Consider the following 22,589-nt stretch of genomic DNA (forward strand, 5'->3'; position numbering starts at 1 on the left):
TTATTTATTCATATTTATATAAACTTTTACTAATTAAATAAAAATTTGTTGAAATATATATGCAAAATATATTAAATATTAATATATTATAATATGAATACGCATGATAAAAATTAAAACTACATATAGCTGAAAATTTAATTTTCATTATATAATTATGTATATGTGTGTGTAAATATAATAAAAAAAAATTAATATATTTTATGTATTTTTATTGGCCTTTAAATATAATAATTTTATTTAGCTTATGCCTATCGCTTAAATTTACATTTTGTATATAGTATGTTAACCTAACTTTGGCATATAAACTTATAATGGATTTTATTAAGTGATTTAAATGATTACTAAAAAAACATTGATCATTAATATGATCATTTAACTCATTAAATATACTTTGACTAGTATAAGAAAAAATATTTTGCATTAAGTCATTCGTAAAACTATTAATATTAATATTACTTAAATTTTTATTTATTTTTATATACATGGTTATCGCGCTATCAACTTTTTTGCATATATAAATAACATCTCTTGATGGATATATTAATAATCCTCTGTTTTTTATATTTATCAAATTTTGATCTATTTCGTCATTTTTTCCTATTAACGCATTAATACATTGGGCGCAACGTAGATTTTTCATTAGCTTCTTAACTATAAATCCTGCTATATAAGAAATAACTTCATTTTTATATGTTGTTGTATACAAAGGTAAGCACATATTAAATGAATAATCATGATCTACTTCAACTGTATGAAAAATATCCAACCATTCTTCATGAGAACTTACTGTTTTATTTATAATATTCACTGAATTTTGTAATGATGAAACATGTAATATTGGTATGTGCTCTAAATTAATGCAGTTACCAGTACTTTTCTCGCGTATTTCTGTATTTATAATTAATTTTTTTACAGCAGATTTAAATTGCTTTGTAGTTGGATTGTTATTATATCCGCCATGAGATCTTATACTTCCAAACATTAGTTCAAGATGATCTTGACTAACTTTATACATAGGTATATATTTCAAATAATTATTGTCAACACAAGTAAACTTGTACATTTCAATCATACTTTTAATATTGATTAGAAATCCAAGAAAACCTGTTTTTACTTTGGAATTTAATATATTTTGTTTGTTATTAGGTAATGACAATTTTTTAATATATTCAGCACACTCCTCGAGTTTTGTAATTATTGCTGAAGAATTTTTTACACTTATTGGTTTTTGAAATCCATGTTGTCTCTGATTTTTGGAGTTTAAAATGTCAAATAAGTCATTAAAAATGGATGTAAATTTAGCTGTTGCAGAACAATTTTGAAACTGTGGCAGTTTTAATGTATCTTTACAAAAAGAAAGTGAATTTGCAACTGACGTGCTTAGTAACTGAGCAGCTAATTTGACTTTCATTTTATTTTTCTCAAATGCTATGTGTTTACTTCTAACTTTATTGGCTAAATGCAAACCTTCTGCTTCCTGTAATTGATGCAGTTCTTCAAAATATGTATTTCCATTCAATTATATTCTCAGCTTCATCGAAAAGTATTTTTAATTTGGCAAGAATATTACGTATTAATTTTAGCATATGACTAGGATCCAAATACGTAAACATTGGTATCATTAGCTGGATGTTGAAACCAAGTCTGGAAATTATTAGGATCATTAAAATTACAGCCTAAACTCTCTAACATTGTTATATTACTTTGCAAACCATCACACGTTAGAGACACAATTAACATTCCAGTTTCTTGAATAGCTGTCAAGCATTGCACAGTTAAATTTCGTTTTTGTTCAGCAGTTAAGCCATTTATGAGATAATACGCAATAAGTATTTTCCACTCTTGATTAATGCAAACAACACAAAACACTAACGCTTCCTTAGCAATTTTTGTTGAATCGCACTCTATATAGCCACCACAATCAACGTAACCAATAAATTTACCTTTATAATTGTCAACATGCTGATGAATTGCCATTTCGTCGAAAACTAAAGCACCTATTAGTTTATATGAAACTGATTGTACATGCAGTTTTATAGCATGCAGAGCTTCAATAAGAATGCCAACTTCTCCATCAATTGAACAATACCACTTAGAAATTGCTTTAGCATGCGGCAAAACATTATTAAATTTATAACGAATAAAATCATAAGCCCTTGGTGAGTAAAAATGTAAAGATAGTGCAAATTTACGTAAACTAGGATTATATTTTCTAGGTATAGACAAATTTTTTTTTTTTTATTGCAAGTTTTACTAATTCTTTTGTTCCTTCACTTAAATGTTGCAAAATATCAAATTCACTTACTGTGATCAAATTACGCTTTTGTAATTTCTTTAAAGTAGCTTTTAAGGTAATAATTTTTCTTTTCGCCATTCTTTCGCTCTTTGTTCTATAATGTAGATTTTTCCTCAGCAGTTGCATTTCTTCTGCATGAATCTTCCGAAGTCTTTCCGAATCTTGGTAGGAGAATTAAATATTCTCTCGAGAGAAATGCGTGTCGATTGGTTAACCATAGTAGGAACATTTTGTACAGAGACACTTTTAACATTAGAGCATGTAGTTTCATTTATTGATGCTAAGATTTCTTCATTATTATTAGTAGCTAAATAATGTTTTATTATTAGTAGCTAAATAATGTTTTATTATTAGTAGCTAAATAATGTTTTATCCCTATAAGCGCATAATATTATATAATATTTAAGATATATTCAAAGTATATTTTTAGAAGATATAATATTCTAAGAATATACCTTAAATATTATATAATATTATGCGCTTATAGGGATTAATATAACATCAGTGAAAACAAGTGTATTTCTTTCATGCAAACAGAAAAATAATATATTGTATTCACCAAATTCAATATTTTCTAAACTTTCTGTAAATAAAGATTCAGGCAAAGACTGCTCCTTCATAGGCAACTAAAAACAAATGTTTATTTATTATAATATAAAATATTTATTGTAAGAAAAAAGTATACTAAATATTATTATTTTAATACGTACATATGGAATAGCATTTGCTTTTAGTTTTTTTTTTACAGAACCTGGTTTGTAATCTTCTTCTTTAAAGTGTTTGGAACATACAGTTGCTGTTTTGGATGGATTATAATTTTTCATATCTAATACTTCTAACCATTTGTTTTTTTTATTCGTATCTTTAGGAAACCTAATGATTATTTAAAATATTATTTTTAGTAATTACATAATAATCACAATATTCTTTTTAATAAACAATGACTATTATTTATTAAATTTATTAAAAATTAAAAGATAACATAACCCTAAATTTTATATATTTTACTTACAAGTGAAAAGAAAATTTATTACAATTTTTCTCTTCTTCTTCTTGTTGTTCCCAGTTCTTTCTTTTAGAAGAACTGCGATTATGACATCCAATTACACAGCAACTCATATTTTATCACTTTTAATAATTAGGTCATGAAAAACCGATGTTTTAATGTTTCAAACTAGAACTCTTTGCCTCTCTTTCGTCTAATGACCGAATATATCCGAAAAGAGCCGAAATGAACCGAAATACATTGGTTCCCCCCTTACCGCTGCCCGTACCTTCCCCTCGGGAAAATGCTCCGTCTGAAAGTCTGTGAGTACACACAATCACACAGCGCGGCAGTAGCGTTTCACATAGCAATTGAGCGATAACACTTTTTCTCTCTTTGTAGTTGAATCAGTTCAAACTACAAAATTATAGCCGCTGGAATACGTGCGACAAATTTGTCGCTTTAATTGTTTATTTTAGCAGCACGTGAAATTGCACCTTTATCGATAAAAGAAAACTCGGAATATAGGCCTTTAACAAAAATTCATTATACAAGATAATATGAATTACTTATTACCTCAATGATACTTTTAATATTAATAATTAGGAATTTGGCTCAAATAAATAAATAAATTATTTATTTAGATAGTTTTAATATTTTCGCAATCCATGTTACATTTTTTTGTTAAGTAAAAGAAAATATTAAAAATAAATCTACTACTTGTTGGAATTCTATATGCGCCCATATGCACTTTACGGAAATCGGTCAATGCCTATAATTTGTAACTATTATTTGTCACTAGAAAACACAAGCTTAAACATCCGACTAGTACTCCCTCGAGCTGAGTAGGCATGTGTAATGTTGTGTCACAACAGAGAGAAGACTGAGAGATGTCATGGCCCGCTTTTAGGTGATCCCTGAAAGCGATACGCCCTCTGTGGACTTAAAAACGTGCACCTAAACTACGAAGCCAAGGTGCACGAATGTTCTCAGAGGGTAACATATAAGATGCACAATTTCTGGTTCTGTTCCGTGCTATGTGCACAAAATGTCGGTAGCACCAGTGCTGTATAGCAAGGTGCTTACATATATCAAATAAATTTTAACATAAATGAGACATGACGAATTTGCGATCCTCTCTTTCTCTCTCTCTCTCTCTCTCTCTCTCTCTCTCTCTCTCTCTCTCTCTATATATATATATATATATATATATATATATATATATATATATATAGGGAGAGAGAGAGAGAAAGAGAGGATCGCAAATTCGTCATTTCTCATTTATATTAAAATTTATTTATATATAATTTTAATATAATTAAAATTATAATATATTATAAATTTATTTATATATATATATATAAATATATTTTATAAATTTATTTATATATATATATATATATATATTTTTTTTTTTTTTTTTTTTATGAATGCAATGAGCAGCGACATATTCTTTAAGAACAATCATATGTTTTCTTTACATTAACTGATTCCTCTTATTATTCTGTGCATAAAATTATTAAAGTAAAATAATTAAAAAATGAACATTTTATCAGATATTTTATAATTTATATAAAATTATGTCAACTTAAAGAATCAAATATCTCGTTAACTATTCAATTTTTGACTATCCTATCTTTATAACTTTTTACACGGAATATTGCGAGGAATCGATTTATATAAAAAAATTAGAATAGTTCCATTAAAAAATATGAAGATAATCTTGAAATCTTTGAAACGCTTCCACTTACGAAAACAATATTACTAGCATATCATGGTCCTTTTAATCGTACAATTTTCATAATTACAATTTTTTCATATCTGTAAAAATAGCGTAGATATTTCAAGTTTGCAGTTATATATACAGGGTGAGCCATTTTAATTAACGCACGCAATTATTTCGGAAACAAAGCATTTTAGAGAAAAATGTTTCAGACAAAAGTTTTGTGGTTTCGAGGGGGCCATAAGATGGTATCATTGGTTTGACCTTGAAGACTTATTTGAAGGTCACATGAAGGTCACCTTCAATTTCTTAAATGGAACCTACTATTTGTCATTGCATATTCTTGTAACTTATCTCGAAAGCTTTCCAAAACACTATAATTAAGTACCTTTTCGTTAAGTACTTTTTGAGTTATGAGGCTTGAAATAATTTCTTAATTTTACATAAACCGTAAAATATCTTGTAAAATATTCATTTTTCGATTATCTTATCTTAATACTTTTATGTACAAAATAATGAGAGGAATCAATTGGTGTAAAGAAAACAGTTGTTTTTAAGAAAAAATATGGAATTGTTAATTGCAAATAATATATTTTTTCTTCAAAACAACTATGTGTTTTCTTTACACCAGTTGATTCCTCTCATTATTTTGTACATAAAAGTATTAAGATAAGATAATCGAAAAATGAATATTTTACAAGATATTTTACGGTTTATGTAAAATTAAGAAATTATTTCAAGCCTCATAACTCAAAAAGTACTTAACGAAAAGGTACTTAATTATAGTGTTTTAGAAAGCTCTCGAGATGAACTACAAGAATATGTAATGACAAATAGTAGGTTCCATTTAAGAAATTGAAGGTGACCTTCATGTGACCTTCAAATAACTCTTCAAGGTCAAACCAATGATACCATCTTATGGCCCCCTCGAAACCATAAAACTTTTGTCTGAAACATTTTTCTCTAAAATGCTTTGTTTCCGAAATAATTGCGTGCGTTAATTAAAATGGCTCACCCTGTATATATATATGTGTGTGTGTGTAGAGTATACGGGAGTTATGTGAGCAAGTAAGAAGGTAATAAGAGAGAGCGAAATGGCAATAAGAACGAGCGAAATAGCAATAGCACGAGTAACGAAGACTCGGAAATCGAGTCTTTCTTGCAACCTGGCATACTATTTCTCTCTCGCTCGCTCCTATTACTATCTCGCTCGCTTCTGTTATTGTTTCACTCGCTCTTACGTACTCATATACTATCATGTTCATCTCGTTATCAAGCCTGCCGCTGGCAAACGGCCGATGACAAATTGTGACAAATAAATAAGTTAATCATTTTAAGATATGTTTATAAGGGTATGCGAGTAATTTTAATGGAATAATGAAAATTTTGCGATTAAAATAACATCAAACACGGTATCAATCGGATAAATGTAGTTAAATATATATAATCAAAATTTTTATTATCAGACCAATTAAAAATTATCCGATTTACGTCGTGTTTGATATCATTTTAATCGCAAAAATCTCAATAATTCATTAAAATTACTTTCAAATGGATAAAATAAAAAATTAAAGTTTCAGTTTTTACTTTATAATCTCGTAAATTGCGAATGGATAGATGAAGTGAAGAAGCCGATTGTGAGAGACTTCGGAATTCTTTGATGATAGGTCATCTCGTTCGCTCTCGACTCGCGGTTTCGCTGTCGCTCTCGCACTTGACAGGTCGTAAAGATAAGCGGACTCGGTTTCCTCGCGAATGTAAACATCTTATAAAATAAAAACTGAAACTCCTATTTTTTATTTTATCTATTTGAAAATAATTTTAATGAATTATTGAGATTTTTGCGATTAAAATGATATAAAACACGACGTAAATCGGATAATTTTTAATTGGTCTGATAATAAAAATTTTGATTATATATTTAACTACATTTATCCGATTGATACAAAGTTTTCATTATTCCATTAAAATTACTCGCATACCTTTATAAATATATCTTAAAATAATTAACTTATTTATTTGTCACAATTTGTCATCGGCCGCTTGCCAGCGGCAGATTTGATAACGAGATGAGCATGACAGTATCCCATACAGCACAGAAGCTTGCATCAACATTGCTGCAATGTTACAACATTGCTCACTGCAGTGTAATATTGCAGAAATAATGCAGAGACATTATTTTGTAATATTACTTTGGCAATGTTGCAGCAACGTTTTAACATAGCGAAAACGTATAACATGTGTTTCTTTACTTGCCGCTACGTGGCGACACCACATTTAACTAACTCGTATTTGAAGTTATCTAAAGTGGATATAAGGTCTACAAAGGACTAATGTAGTAATTATATTTCTTGTCTTGTGTCAGTTTAATTTCTGATAAACTGACTTGGTTTATTTAATATTCTGAATCCTAATGAGGGATCTAGATTATTAAACAAATAATTTGTTTAATAATCTGGAACCTTCATTGGGTTTCAGAATATTAAATAGATTTTTCTTAATTGAATGGGTAAATAAGAAATAGTTCATTTATTGCACGAATTAAAATATTCTGGTGTCGAATGTATGTTAAATAATTGTATGTATATTATTGAGATAAATATTTAAGAAACATCTAATAATAAAAAACACTAATAGATGTTTTTTTAAAGGCATTTTTCCTATCTTTTTTAAACATTTTTTATATTTTCAAAGTTTATTTATTAAATTTAAAACGGTGTCTGCATTTGTAGCAAAACGCGTTTTAATATTACAAATACGTTGCACCGTAACATTGCTACAATCTTACATTGCAATATTCCTAAAAGCGGACATTTTAACGTTGCTGCAATCCCACAACAATGGTGTAGCAACATTTTGCAGTGAATTTGCAACATTGCAATATTGCGGTGAAAGATTGCTGCAATGTGTATGCAATCTTTGTGTGCTGTATGGGATATGAGTACGTAAGAGCGAGTGAAACAATAACAGAAGCGAGCGAGAGAGAAATAGTATTCCAGGGTGCAAGAAAGACTCGATTTCCGAGTCTTCGTTGCTCGTGCTATTGCTATCTCGCTCTCTCTTATTACCTTCTTGCTTGCTCACATAACTCCCGTATACGCTACACACACACACGCGCGCGCACACACACACACACACATACACACATATATATATATATAACTGCTCACTTGAAATATCTACGTTATTTTTACAGATATGAAAAAATTGTAATTACGAAAATTGTACGATTAAAAGGACCATGATATGCTAGTAATATTGTTTTCATAAGTGGAGGCGTTTCAGAGATTTCAAGATTATCTTCATATTTTTTAATGAAACCATCCTAATTTTTTTATATAAATCGATTCCTCGCAATATTCCGTGTAAGAAGTTATAAAGATAGGATAGTCAAAAATTGAATAGTTGACGAGATATTTGATTCTTTAAGTTGACATAATTTTATATAAATTATAAAATATCTGATAAAATGTTCATTTTTCAATTATTTTACTTTAATAATTTTATGCATAGAATAATAAGAGGAATCAGTTAATGTAAAGAAAACATATGATTGTTCTTAAAAAATATGTCGCTGCTCATTGTTTAGAAAAAAAAAAAAAAAAAATATATATATATATATATATATATAGAGAGAGAGAGAGAGAGAGAGAGAGAGAGAGAGAGAGAGAGAGAGGATCGCAAATTCATTTCTCATTTATATTAAAATTTATTTGATATACATAAGCACCTTGCTATACAGCACTGATGCTACCAACATTTTGTCACAGATATCTATACTATAACTAGATCGCTAACTCCCATTGATTTTGTACATAAAATGTGTCCCCGAAAACCATGTAATATCCCTGGCAAAAATGAGACGTTTCATGAACGTTTGTTTGGCGTTTACATGAACGTTTGTGGAAGTTCGTCGAGAGTTTAAAAACGATTAGTAAAGAGTTTGTAGAACAAAAATTGCAACACTGCAGCGTTTGAAAGATGTTTGTACATAGCGTTTTTGAGAGTTTGCATAGCGTTTACATGGCGTATGCAAAGAGTTCTTTAAACATTTATAGATCCTCTATTAAGTGTTTAATTTCATCTTTGGAAACTGCGTGCATCCTCTATTAAGCGATTACCCGACAAAAACAGTACGTGAAATCCACGTTATTACCACGTAGATTAATATCGTTGAATCTACGTGGATATTCGAGTGGATAATCCGCTCAAAAACGGTACTAGAATCTACGTGGAATCTATGTGAAAATTTCATGAACTTTCGAGACATATTACTTTTTTCATTTTTGATAAGTGAATATCTTGGACATTTATAAAAGTATATAAATACACTCGGCCATAAGAATAATTTTATTTTTATTTATATTTTATTTTTAATATACGCAATAAATAGGCTATCTCCCATTTATCCGTTTAATTTCAAATAATCTGTTCCATATTCTGAATCCCAACAAGCGATCCAGATTATTAAATAAATTATTTTAAATTAAATCAGTTTATTAAATTAAACTGACTAAAGAACCGTCTACAATGAAAATAATATCGGTGCAGTGGACGGTGGAGTAAGACTAAGAGTAATGCGAAATGGAAAAGAATCATTCGCTTACGCCTTACTCCACCGTCCACTCCATATTACTTCCATCGTAGACGGTCCTTAAAAGAAAAAATAAACTTCGGATCGTGTTAGTATCAGTTCTTTATATACACTTTATGACGGAAAGTTGAATACGAGTTAGCTAATTTGATGCAGCGCCGCATAGCGGCAAAGCGAGGAAGCATATTCTATATACACATGTACTATTACATTTCTTAGGCGTTTCTTAGGCGTTTCCAAGCCGTTTGTGTAAACGCCGTACAATTCGCCACATTGAAAAAGTATTTGCTGAAAGTGAAAAAACGGTATTGGAAAAAGTGTTTGTTAAACGTTTGAAAAGTCTGATAGTAAACTCTGTACACGAAGATGTATCAACGTTTACTGAACGTACTCTGAAAAATGTTACCTCAGCATTGCAAAACTTTCATGTAACATTATATAAAGAGTTTGTAGAACAAAAATTGCAACACTGCAGCGTTTGATAAGCATTCAAAACCCAACAGCGTTATGTAAGTGCTCTTACAAAGTTTGAAAAGCATATAAACTCTCAGAAAACCCTCACTCAACGGTTATTAACGCTTTATAAAGTTTCTTATTTTCGCCAGGGATGGCGGTCGCGCATGCGTAATATTGGTGGAAAACTAATATGGTGGACACTTGTAGCCAGTTAATATTTAAGTTTTCACCTTAAAACTTGTACTTTTTACATTATAAACTTTTAATTTTGTAATAAAATAAATATAAATATATATATAAATGTTATATACATATATTTTTAATCTTTATATATTTTTAATCTTCTATATATATTTTTAATCTTGATTTTAATTATATCATATACCTTTTAAATATATTTTGATATATTTTATCTTTAAAGGCTGTAATAAATAATTAAAAATGAAGAACATTATATATTATTTAAAAATAACTTATATTCAACTGTAAGTTTATACACAAATTACACTTATGTACATTGTACATAACATCAACCAATCACAAACGTGACTGCTGTCCACCAACGTTACGCATGCGTGAGAATTTAGTACATAAATTTCGTGGACATGTATTTGACGCAAGTTAGCGGTCTAGTATATAGTATAGATGTCTGTGCATTATGTGCACATAGTACGGAATAGAACCAGAAATTGTGCACCTTATATGTTACCCTCTGAGAACATTCGTGCACCTTGGCTTCGTAGTTTAGGTGCACGTTTTCAAGGTCCACAGAGGGCGTATCGCTTTCAGGGATCACCTAAAAGCGGACCGTGACACCTCTCATTCTTCTCTCTGGTCACAATTATGGCAATTGGAACGCACTTTGTGTCACTGTGTGCACGAAAGTGTCTAGGGATATTGTAATTGGAAAGCACCCTATAGATTCTCAGTACTGGCAGTGAATTTTGGAACACAGCCTGTATATACTGGGCCTGTTCTTTTTAGCTGCACTGCTGCACTAGTGCAATTAATTAAGAAAGTATGTTTGTCTCTTTCCAACTTATTGCACTAGTGCAGCAGTGCAGCTAAAAAGAACAGACCCACTGACACGGCCATTATAAAACAATAATAAAACATACATGAATCGTATTATTGTTCGACAAACTTTAGCCTCTTTAATTAATTTTCAAAAAGAAAAAACTCATTTTATTATTAAATTGCGTATAAATTCTGATATATAAGGAAGTTCTTGGATAACGAATTCAAACGCACATTATTATGTATTTATATAGCTTTAACCTATAAGAAATAGAGAAAATGTAGCGGAAAAACGAAGAAAGAATAAAATATTAACACAGTTGCAAGGTGCTCTATATTCGGAATGGTTTTACAAAAAATTGACTTTAATTTTGTTAAAAGTTTTCGACATGTATGTGTTAAAACAAGCAAGTCCCGCGGTAACAGAAGTTTCCAACGATTATATACGGCATTACCACGGCTTACTCCGCAAGAGGTTCATTTATGCTTATTAATTCTTTTTTTTTCATTATATTATTTATATATATCTTTTTAATATATTTATACGTTTAATCTTTATATATATTTGTTATATATTTTTATATATTATTTTATATATTGTATATTTTTATATATACACATTATGCATGTTATTCTGTTACAGGTCACAAATGTTTTGCAAGCTAACGAGTATACCAAAGAATTTTCTGGTTTGAGTTCTGTAAAATATTACGATTCTAATCAATTGGCATCTAATAATCCTATAGAAGATACACGAGCCGAAGCCCAATGTTTATTAACTAAAGGTATATAGGAGCAAACCTGTAATTAAATTTCTTAAATTATCTGTTTCAAAGAATATAATCTAACTCTTATTTACATAGATAATTTAAAGACATAATTTTATTGCCAGGCTCTAACATTCGCAGATTCGTGAGTGATTCATGTTACTACAAATATATTATAACTAGTTATGTTTCCAATTTCTTATTTATAGGTGTATTATTGGGAGTTTTCGATGGTCATGGTGGTGGTGCCTGTGCACAAGTGGTATCAAAAAGACTATTTCGTTACATATCAGCATGTTTATTACCACCAAAATTACTGCAACAATATTTAAATTCTATTGATTCTGACAAAAAATTAGAATTGCTTCAAACTTTCAATGATAAAGTAGAATTTGTAGCAGAGATTAGAGATCTTTACCAGGAAAGCTTTTTAAATTTTGTAAGAGATTTGGTACAATCTGGTAACAGAAAAGAATTTCAAATGGAAAAAGCTCTGGAAAATGCATTTCTTAGATTAGATAATGATTTATCGAATGAAGCTTTGTTACAACTGAATAAGAAAGATGCAAGAACTCTTGCTGTTGCAATGTCAGGTACAGTAGCTGTTGTGGCACATATAGATGGTCCTCATCTCCATGTTGCTGGCGTTGGCGATTGTAAAGCTGTACTAGGAGTACTCTCAGGTTCGATGTTTTTTTTTGTTTTATTATCTTTTTGTTCCTTTAATATTAATTACGATTAAAAAATACATTAATAAAATTTATTGTTTAGAAAATGATGGATGGTCGGCTAAAATAATGACGGTAGAGCATAATACCGACAATCGCGCGGAGGTAGAAAGAATTATGTCGGAACATCCATTAAATGAGAGATCAACTGTGATTAAGATGGAAAGACTGCTCGGACAATTAGCGCCACTTCGTTCGCTAGGTGATTTTCGCTATAAATGGAAAAAGGATGTTATGAAAAAAATTGTGCCGATTTTTGGAAAGACAGCGATTCCTCCGAATTATCATACACCACCATACTTAACAGCCAATCCAGATGTCAAATATCATAGATTGACGCCTAGAGACAAGTTTCTTATAATAGCTAGTGATGGATTATGGGAACTGATTTCACCATTGCAAGCTGTACGCTTAGTAGGAGAACATATGAGCGGCAAAGTTACACTTAGTCCATTGAGATTACCTCGTAAAAATATGAAATTGTTAGATATAAACGAGATGTTGCTGCAACGTAAGGAGGGCTTAAAAAAAAAACCTCTTGATAACAATGCAGCGACGCATTTACTGAGAAACGCCTTAGGTGGTACAGAGTATGGAATAGATCATGTCAAATTGTCGCAATTATTAACTCTGCCGAGCGAAGTAGTACGGATATTTCGCGATGATATTACCATAACGGTCGTTTATATGGATTCAGAATTTTTAAGGCATTGTCCTCCCTAAAATTGTCGCAAACTCTTACTACTTTTTAAATATATTAGTATATAGTTTGTTATTTATTTTTAATTAACAATAAAAAGAATTTACATGAAAACATCATTCTGAATATTGGCAATACATATGTATGTAACACTCAGTGTATTACATAATACTCATTATGATCTATTTTTTTTTGTTAGTGAATTCCTTAAATTATCTATCCGCGCGATTCGATTTCCGATCACTGTTGAAACCGCACGAATTAGAATCGAATAATACACAAGAGCAGTTAAGACCATAATCGAAAGTGATAAAGAAATGACTAAAATCTATATATAAATCTATATAAATATGTGATTTACACAATTAAATTGTTAGATACATATCAGTAATTACATAATAAATCATTAAACACAAAGTTTGTCATATACCTTATCATCATCTTTCTACTTCGCATTTCACAATAAAAATAATTTACCTCTTTTTTTCTGTTTTACAAATCTAAGAATTTTTATCTCAAAATACATATGGTTCATTTTTCTTAATTTATGTATTATTTTCGCTAAGTAAATAAGCAATAAGCTTATACAATACCAGGTTGCATTTATTTTGCGCTTAAAAAGGGAAATAAAAGGAGAAAAAACTCACTTTCGAGTATATTTATATAGACATTTAAGTCGAATGTTGTTATAAGAAGATTAAGGCGAGCGTGGATAACTAAAAATATTTAAATTGAATTATAAATCTGTTTACTTAATTATGAAAAAGCTCAAAGATATTTCTCAACCTTCTTGACCAAAATCTTCTTTAAATTTTTCTAGCTTTGCCAAGTCTTCTTCATTCACAGTAGGACGGGTCGTTGCTAGTGATTTTAACATATCTTTCTAAAATGACAATAATATTACATATTAAAATATATCTTTTTTTCGTAAATATACAGGATATTTCAAGGTTAAACATTCTAATGTAAAATATAAATTTAGAAGATCTCAAAATAAATAAATAAAATTCTTCTCAGATGTGATTATACTTTGTTTATGAGATTTTGATATCTAAATATTTTTATAAATATGAGTGTTATATAAAATTATCATTAGATTATTAGGATGTTATATAAAATTATTATTAGATTATAATAAATAAAGTAATAGTATGTTTAAACTATTTTATTGCTGGAAAGTATGAAAAAAACATTAGAACATTTAACTATAAGACCTATAAAAAGAAATAGAAAAGTAAAAAAAATTTACCATAGTAACTGGTGGCTCAAACAATTTGTCACTATCTATTTCCATCCAATTCATTTCTATAGCAGCTGGATCGCCAGGAGAACATGGAGTGAGTAAATCATTGACAATAATAGAAGGATCCTTCGGTGACGGTCCTGTAACGCGCTTAAAATGTGTAGCCGTTTGTACTTGCCGGATCGGTTGCATTAAAGCATCCCGTACAATGATGCTTATATCGGCTCCTGAATAACCATCAGTAGATGCTGCCAATTTCTTAAAATCTTCTTCTATCAAACAATGTGATGTATTACCCAAGTGGAGTTTAAACATTGCAGCGCGCGCTTGTTTTTCAGGCAAGGGAATATAAATCCTCTTTTCAAATCTTCGTCTGATTGCAGAATCCAAAACCCAAGGTATGTTGGTGGCTCCCAGTACAAGTATATTCTCATTATTGTTTCCTACACCTTTTTTTGGAAGTAGAAAAAAATATTAATGTAACAAAATTGTTATGCTTGTTTACTTTGGCTAGAAATGTAAAGAGGAAGTTTTATTTCACAATATATGGTTTTTTGTGAAAAAAAACCATGCCCCTTTTTTTAAACCTTCATTCTTTTTCAAATATATTAACATTAAAATTGATTTTTTGAAATATTATCTTTCTAATATATTATGAGATATTGCAAATTGACTTTTTATTATTTTTGATTTTTTAAATAATAGATTTGGATTAACCACTATTATTTTAAATGTAGATCACATTCCAACTGGTTATATAGTTAGGTAATTACTATTTTTAATAAAGATAAATTCCCAAAAAACAAATCAAAATTGAATGAAGGTAAATTCTTAAAAAAACAAATTAAAATGAATTGAATGAATAGTCTTCATTACAGACACAAAAATATTTATAATTTTGATAGTATTTGCTAATATTTATATATATATATATATATATATATATATATTTTATATATAATTAATATATATATATATATATATATATATATATATATATATATATATAATTATATATATAATTAATATATATATATATATATATATATATATATATATATATTTATATATTTATATATAAATATTTGTATATATATAATTGTGAAAAATATTTTAGTTACTTTTTAATATAAAATGAACATACTTTAAAAGATGTATTTAAATCATATTTTAATACAATAAGAAACAATTAAAATTCTTATATTTTTAATTTTTTTTTTAAATAAATTTAATAGATAAATAAAACTTTTACAATTAAAATGATATCAAATGTAATTCAGATAATTTTCAATTAAATACATCATAAAAATTTTTATTATACATGTCTCTCTTTCTCTCTCTCTGAAAATTATCAGAATCATACCATGTTTGATGTAATTTATTACAAAAGTCTAATTAATTTTATTAAAGTTACTTTTGAACAAATGTAAATTAAAAATATTAAGAATAAAAGAATAAAAATATAAAAATTTTTTTATTAACAAAAAAGAAAAAAATAATATATTTAAATAATACTATAAAAAACATGTTTTTTTCAATAGTTTTCCATTTTAAAAATCGATTTTTTTATATCTCCAATTTTAGTTAATAAAAATTAATTCTTAGAGTATACCTTGCATCTGAACAAGAAATTCTGTTTTTATCCTCCTTGCAGATTCTGACTCATTGTCTGAACGTGATGAGCACAAAGAATCTATCTCGTCAATAAATATAATACTACGTTCCTTTTGTCGTGCTAATTCGAACAAATTTTTTACAAGTTTCTCGGATTCTCCTAACCATTTGCTCACTAAATCTGATGATGATGCAGAAAAGAAAGTAGCTTGGTTAGCTTCTGTTGCCACTGCTTTTGCCAAATATGATTTACCAGTACCTGGTGGCTACAAATGTTCAAAAAAAAAAATCATTAAAAATATATTTTAAATCAGAAGATAGAAGATATGTATTAAATTAATTTTATCAAATTGTAGAATATACTTACTCCAAATAATAGAATACCCTTCCAAGGTATGCGTCTTCCAGTAAAGAGATAAGGAAAATGCATTGGTAGAATAACAGCTTCTTTTAAAGCTTCTTTGGCTCCATCAAGACCAATCACATCACTCCATTTAACATTTGTGTTTTCGTTTATTATAATACCTTCTAACTTGCTCTGCAATTTTTTCTTTTCAGGGTCACTATCAGTATCACTGTCACCACTGTCACTTTTTTTATCTTCATTCTTGGTATTATCTTCTCCAGCTTTAATTGGCTTTTTCTTACTCTTCTTCAAATAGGCTTTTAATTTTTCTGCTCTTTCTAGATATTGCATACATTTTGCTCTTATACTTTCTTTTACTTTATCTCCGTGTGTCTCGTCTGAAAACCATTATAAAAATATCCATTGCACTAACTTCATATAATCATTTTTGTTAAATAACGAAATACTTTATGTTTTAGTAGACCTAATATATTAGAGCAATAATATGTAACTTTATATAAATGCTCATACATTTGATTGAATGCAAAAAATATTCGACACCATGCTCATATAATCTAAGAGCCTCCTCATAGTTTTTATTACGATCCTCTTCTGTAGCCTTTGTCACAAGATCAATGGCTTTCTATAAAATCATTGTTATGTGAATTTATTTATGTTAACAGTATATGTCAGATTTATGGATACTCTTACTCTATCAGTGAAACAATCTATAATTTATTTTGCACTCACCTGCAATATCGCCGAAGCCATGTTAACTTTCTATAAGGCATGAGTCATGAAGTATGAGTAAGAAGACTTAACATAGATTGAAAATGGCTGCGTTCAGCAGCCTTGCTGCTTTGCAACTGTTGTAAAATTCGTGAATCTGATTGGTGTATGCTCTTAAATTTAGTCAAAATTAAGAGCATACACCAATCAGACTCACGAATTTTACAACAGTTGCAAAGCAGCTTTTTCTGCTGAACGCAGCCATGACTAAAAGCTAGCGCCAGACTATGCACGTTTTCGCGAATCGTGATGCGTGATTCGTATAACGTTCGCGAATAATGTGGAGGGAAAATTCGTCGATTCGTCATGCGCGATTCGTCATTCGCACTGATTCGCTAACCGAGCGGCTTTTTGACGAAACTCAAAGGAGACGAATCGTTACGAATCAATCCATTCGTGTCGCGCTACACTATGGCTGGTATTCATAGGCCGGTATTCATAGTCCGGTCTTATATTTAAGATCGTCTTTAGTTCATCTTCAGATAATCCATAGCCAATAAAATGATACATACAATATCTAAAGATGAACTTAAGACGATCTTAAATATAAGAACGAACTATGAATACCGGCCATAGTCCGATCTTATATTTAAGATTGTCTTAAGTCTGGTCCGAGGTTGACTTAAGCGTTGTCTACAATGAGATTTTAAGGAGACTTAAGGCGTAAGATTTAAGAAATTGACCAATTACAGTCGAGTATTCTCTTAATACTTGACTGTGATTGGTCAATTTCTTAAGTTTTACGCCTTAAGGGGATCCTAAAGTGACTCTTTTACCGATATAACATTATATTTCTTTTTGTATCGAAATCTTTTTATTAATTGCACAGAATAGTAAATGCTTCTCCACGATTAAAGTACACACAGAAACAAACCGGGAACCCCCGATTTTATGTTAAAAACCAAAAAAATTGAAAAATCGTAAAAAAGTCGTAACAATATTTGCTTAATATAAAAGTTTTGCAGTTTGTATGTACAAAATAAGATAGGTTCCCGCTAGATATTGCACGAAGGAATATAAATAAACTCATTTCTAAAAGTTTATTTATATTCCTTCGTGCAATATCTAGCGGGGACCTATCTTATTTTGTACATACAAAGCAAATATTGTTACAGAAGCCGATAAAAAAATTGTAATTTTTCAATTTTTCTTGTTTTTTAACATAAAATCGGGAGGTTCCCGGTTTGTTTCTGTGTGTACTTTAATCGTGGAGAAGCATTTACTATTCTGTGCAATTAATAAAAAGATTTCGGTACAAAAGAAATATAATGTTATATCGGTAAAAAAGTCACTTTAGGATCCCCTTAAGTCTCCTTAAAATCTCATTGTAGACGACGCTTAAAGGGTGCGTTCCGATGGAGAAAGAAATAGCGGAACGGAATAGTAACGGAAAAGTAACTATATGATGGCTAACCAATCAGAATGATTCCGTTCCGCCTTTACATGGCCGGGTTCCCCATGGCAAACATTTTACGGAACGGAATGAAAACGGAAATTATGTACTACATAATGTCATCATGTATTAATATAATATAATGAATATTTACCATGTCGCGTTAATAATAAAATTAATTAAAAAATCATTAATGATAATATTAATGTTAATTATATAATATAATGTTAATTATTGGCTGCGTTCAGCAGGAAAAGCTGCTTTGCAACTGTTGTAAAATTCGTGAATCTGATTGGTGTATGCTCTTATATTCAGTCAAAATTAAGAGCATACACCAATCAGGCTCACGAATTTTATAACAGTTGCAAAGCAGCTTTTTCTGCTGAACGCAGCCATTGATAACATAATGTTAATTATTTTATTACACGTGATTTCAGTAAATTGCTTCACCAGGTTATAGGTTATCACAGACATGATATATCTATGTAATACATGATGATATTATGTAGTACATAATTTCCGTTTTCATTCCGTTCCGTAAAATGTTTGCCATGGGGAACCCGGTCACGTAAAGGCGGAACGGAATCATTCTGATTGGTTAGCCATCATATAGTTACTTTTCCGTTACTATTCCGTTCCGCTATTTCTTTCTCCATCGGGACGCACCCTAAAGGTGGAAGCACATAAAATTACAGGAGCGCATAACCATAAGCGTAAGAAAATTGATTGGTTCATTTTCTTATGCATATATTTGTGGACCAATCAATTTTCTTATGCTTATGGTTATGCGCCTATGCAATTTTATGTGCTTTCACCTTAAGACCTCATTCAACCAATCAAATGGCTGTGTAGCATTTCAAGCTCGAACTTAAGACGATCTCAAATATAAGATCGGACTATGAATACCGGTCTATGCGTAATTAGTCCGTGTTTCTCTTTGATAGGTTAATGCATCAATTATAATGAAGAGAGAGACAATGGAGAGCTGGACAAATCGCGTGCTTGAATTTGTAGAAGACATAAGAGAACATAGGCCGGTATTCATAGTCCGTTCTTATATTTAAAGCGTCGTCTACAATGAGATTTTAAGGACACTTAAGGCATAAGACTTAAGAAATTGACTAATTACAGTCAAGTATTAAGAGAACACTCGACTGTAATTGGTCAATTTCTTAAATCTTACGCCTTAAGTCTCCTTAAAATCTCATTGTAGATGACGCATAAGATCGTCTTAAGTTCATCTCTAGATATTGTATGTATCATTTTATTGGCTATGGATTATCTGAAGATGAACTAAAGACGATCTTAAATATAAGACCGGACTATGAATACCGGCCATAGATGTTCATTAGAGACCTATAATCAGAGATGCGCCAATGGCGAACAGTTTTTTATTGGTCACTGTAAAATCACGTGGTTTTTCCGCCATCTTGTACCCCATGACGTCATTAATGACGTTACTGATGACGTTACTGATGATTATTGACGTCATGCTAATTGTTGCTCGTGTTAAATCTGAGTAAGATCTTGTTTTTTCATATATTATGTAATATTATAAGTTCATAACATAATAATCTCAATTAGCTTACATAAATTTTTTTTAAATTAAGAAAGATTGTTTTGCTAGGAACAAGCACGGCTGTGTTCCAAAATTCACTGCCAGTACTGAAAATCTATAGTGTACGTCACGTAAACTATAGATTTTCAGTACTGGCAGTGAATTTTGGAACGCAGCCCACATGTGATGTCAATGACGTCATAGGGTACAAGATGGCGGATAGAAATCGTGGTGGGAAGTCATTGGCGCATCCATAGACCTTACAGATAAGGTCTACGGGCGCATCTCTGATTATAGGTCTCTAGTCCATTCGTATTAAGTTAGCCGGAAATTTTTCAGCCAACCAAAAATCTCCTTATGGAATCGTTTGTATTTCGTATGAAGATGTTTGAAGTGTGATTAAAAACGTTTGTGAGTAATTAGAATAATTATAAAAAATTAATCATTTTTACAGTATGTAGTTAGCCAACATAACTAAATATTAAAAATTCTCCTTATGAATCGTTTGTACTTCGTATGAAGAGTTTTGAAGTATGTATAATTAAAAAGGTTTGTGAGTCATTCGTTTAATTTTAATTAAATTTTTTTATATTGTGAAGTTAGCCGGAAGCTATATAAAATGGACGCCGTCCTGTGATTGGTCGATTTGTTTATGGTAAATACTAAAATTTTTTCATGTGTACTGACTTTAAGTGTAAGCAAAACGAGCAAATTTATCTCTTTTGTAACTTTTAATCCATGACTAATTTATTATTAATTCCGCATAATCGCATAATATATCATGGATCGTGGATAAGCGTAGATAATTGAAATATGTTTTTCTACCACTAAATAAGTAAATCTTTTATAATTGTTTTATAATGTAGTCATCATTCAGAAAATGATCACAATTTGTGATTATGTATTTAATTGTTATTTTATATTCGCTTTCAAATAATAAACTATATAATAATAAAATTTATATAAAAAGATGGTAATATATGTAATCCAATTAATTATAATTGACAAAATAATTTCTTGTGAAAAAATAAAAGTAAAAAATATAGAATTTTTTTATAGCTTGTATAAAAAATCAGTTTTATGCTAAGTATATTATAATTTTCTGGACTGTAGTAATATTTAATATATAATTTTTGCTATATAAATATATATTTCTGATATAAAATCTGTTTCTACAGATAGTAAGATCGGCTGAGTTATGTCACAGAATATCGGAAGGCTTACATCAAAATGCGAGAGAGAGGAGATGGCATATATCAATATGAATCCATTGCTGATGTTGTAAGAACAAAAATAGATATCTCTGTAGATTTTATTATTTTTGCATCCGAAAACTTGAAAGTTGCCCATGCCTTATCGGAAGTAAGTCTTCTTTTGTATTTTCAAATATATAATATATATAAGCGCATATTTTTAGCATATTTTTTTATGTTATCATTTTTTTTGTTAATTATTATTGATTATTATTGATTACTTTGTTAATTATTGTCAATTTTTCAGAAAGAAGCTAATATAGCCATAATAGATGAATACTACATAATATCTGGTGCAACTTCTTGTAGTAAATTGTAATGAAATCCGTAATGTTATGGGATTGATTCATAAATCAAAAGCACTTTGTCACAAATACAATATTCGTTTTCTCTCTGCCAATGTTTTCGTCAGAATTTTTATGTATATTATCGATCAAAACTTTTCATCACAATCATTTCACTCAAGCATTACCTGGACATGAAAAACAGAAATGTAATATTTTATTGTAGTATTGTATTAATATTACACATATATATATATATATACATATATATATATATACCATCTTTTTATATAAATTTTATTATTATATAGTTTATTATTTGAAAGCGAATATAAAATAACAATTAAATACATAATCACAAATTGTGATCATTTTCTGAATGATGACTACATTATAAAACAATTATAAAAGATTTACTTATTTATTGGTAGAAAAACATATTTCAATTATCTACGCTTATCCACGATCCATGATATATTATGCGATTATGCGGAATTAATAATAAATTAGTCATGGATTAAAAGTTACAAAAGAGATAAATTTGCTCGTTTTGCTTACACTTAAAGGTCCATATTCTGAATCCTCTTTTATCAATAAAAGAGGATTCAGAATATGGACCAAAGTCAGTACACATGAAAAAATTTTAGTATTTATCATAAACAAATCGATCAATCACAGGACGGCGTCCATTTTATATAGCTTCCGGCTAACTTCACAATATAAAAAAATTTAATTAAAATTAAACGAATGACTCACAAACCTTTTTAATTATACTTCAAAACTCTTCATACGAAATACAAACGATTCATAAGGAGAATTTTTAATATTTAGTTATGTTGG

At 29.4% G+C, this 22,589-nt stretch overlaps 3 protein-coding genes and 1 long non-coding RNA gene across 9 annotated transcripts; 2 read left to right on the forward strand and 2 right to left on the reverse strand.

The window, feature by feature from the left end:
* Positions 1–214: 214 nt before the first annotated feature.
* Positions 215–4,142, reverse strand: LOC145967000 (uncharacterized). 4 transcript variants are annotated; one of them, XM_083091542.1, is made up of 6 exons: positions 3,312–4,142; positions 3,010–3,172; positions 2,859–2,925; positions 2,309–2,606; positions 1,947–2,105; positions 215–1,647 (listed from the first exon to the last, which is right to left on the reverse strand). In XM_083091542.1, exons 1-4 carry the CDS (start codon positions 3,416–3,418, stop codon positions 2,413–2,415), a joined length of 531 nt encoding a protein of 176 aa, XP_082947668.1. In that variant the 5' UTR covers positions 3,419–4,142; the 3' UTR covers positions 215–1,647; positions 1,947–2,105; positions 2,309–2,412. The 4 variants fall into 4 exon arrangements, 2 of the variants coding, with proteins under 2 accessions (XP_082947668.1, XP_082947667.1); XR_014437263.1 differs by lacking the exon at positions 1,947–2,105 and having other exon boundaries at positions 2,309–2,925; positions 3,312–3,814; positions 4,005–4,142; XR_014437264.1 differs by lacking the exon at positions 1,947–2,105 and having other exon boundaries at positions 215–1,249; positions 1,471–1,647; positions 2,309–2,925.
* A 6,977-nt stretch (positions 4,143–11,119) lies between these two features.
* Positions 11,120–13,454, forward strand: Pdp (pyruvate dehydrogenase [acetyl-transferring]-phosphatase 1-like protein, mitochondrial). Of its 2 annotated transcripts, none has more exons than XM_083090493.1 (4): positions 11,120–11,549; positions 11,718–11,859; positions 11,967–12,524; positions 12,613–13,454. In XM_083090493.1, the coding sequence occupies exons 1-4, from the start codon at positions 11,418–11,420 to the stop codon at positions 13,290–13,292; spliced, it is 1,512 nt and encodes a 503-aa protein (XP_082946619.1). In that variant the 5' UTR covers positions 11,120–11,417; the 3' UTR covers positions 13,293–13,454. The 2 variants fall into 2 exon arrangements, with proteins under 2 accessions (XP_082946619.1, XP_082946620.1); XM_083090494.1 differs by having other exon boundaries at positions 11,121–11,549; positions 12,051–12,524.
* Positions 13,112–17,321, reverse strand: Vps4 (vacuolar protein sorting 4). 2 transcript variants are annotated; one of them, XM_083090496.1, is made up of 7 exons: positions 17,223–17,321; positions 17,004–17,115; positions 16,494–16,870; positions 16,125–16,392; positions 14,519–14,961; positions 14,056–14,152; positions 13,112–13,985 (listed from the first exon to the last, which is right to left on the reverse strand). In XM_083090496.1, exons 1-7 carry the CDS (start codon positions 17,241–17,243, stop codon positions 13,873–13,875), a joined length of 1,431 nt encoding a protein of 476 aa, XP_082946622.1. In that variant the 5' UTR covers positions 17,244–17,321; the 3' UTR covers positions 13,112–13,872. The 2 variants fall into 2 exon arrangements, with proteins under 2 accessions (XP_082946622.1, XP_082946623.1); XM_083090497.1 differs by having other exon boundaries at positions 13,112–14,152; positions 17,223–17,306.
* Positions 17,322–20,929: 3,608 nt separating this feature from the next.
* On the forward strand, positions 20,930–21,865 carry LOC145966629 (uncharacterized). The gene is made up of 3 exons (XR_014437091.1): positions 20,930–21,047; positions 21,391–21,574; positions 21,713–21,865. It is a non-coding gene; the product is annotated as an uncharacterized LOC145966629 (long non-coding RNA).
* The last annotated feature ends 724 nt before the right edge of the window (positions 21,866–22,589 follow it).

This window comes from Camponotus vicinus, unplaced genomic scaffold (genome assembly GCF_025532165.1).
Source record: "Camponotus vicinus isolate PSW18456_S1 unplaced genomic scaffold, iyCamVici1.0 SCAF_2, whole genome shotgun sequence".
Taxonomy (NCBI): Eukaryota; Metazoa; Arthropoda; class Insecta; order Hymenoptera; family Formicidae; genus Camponotus; species Camponotus vicinus.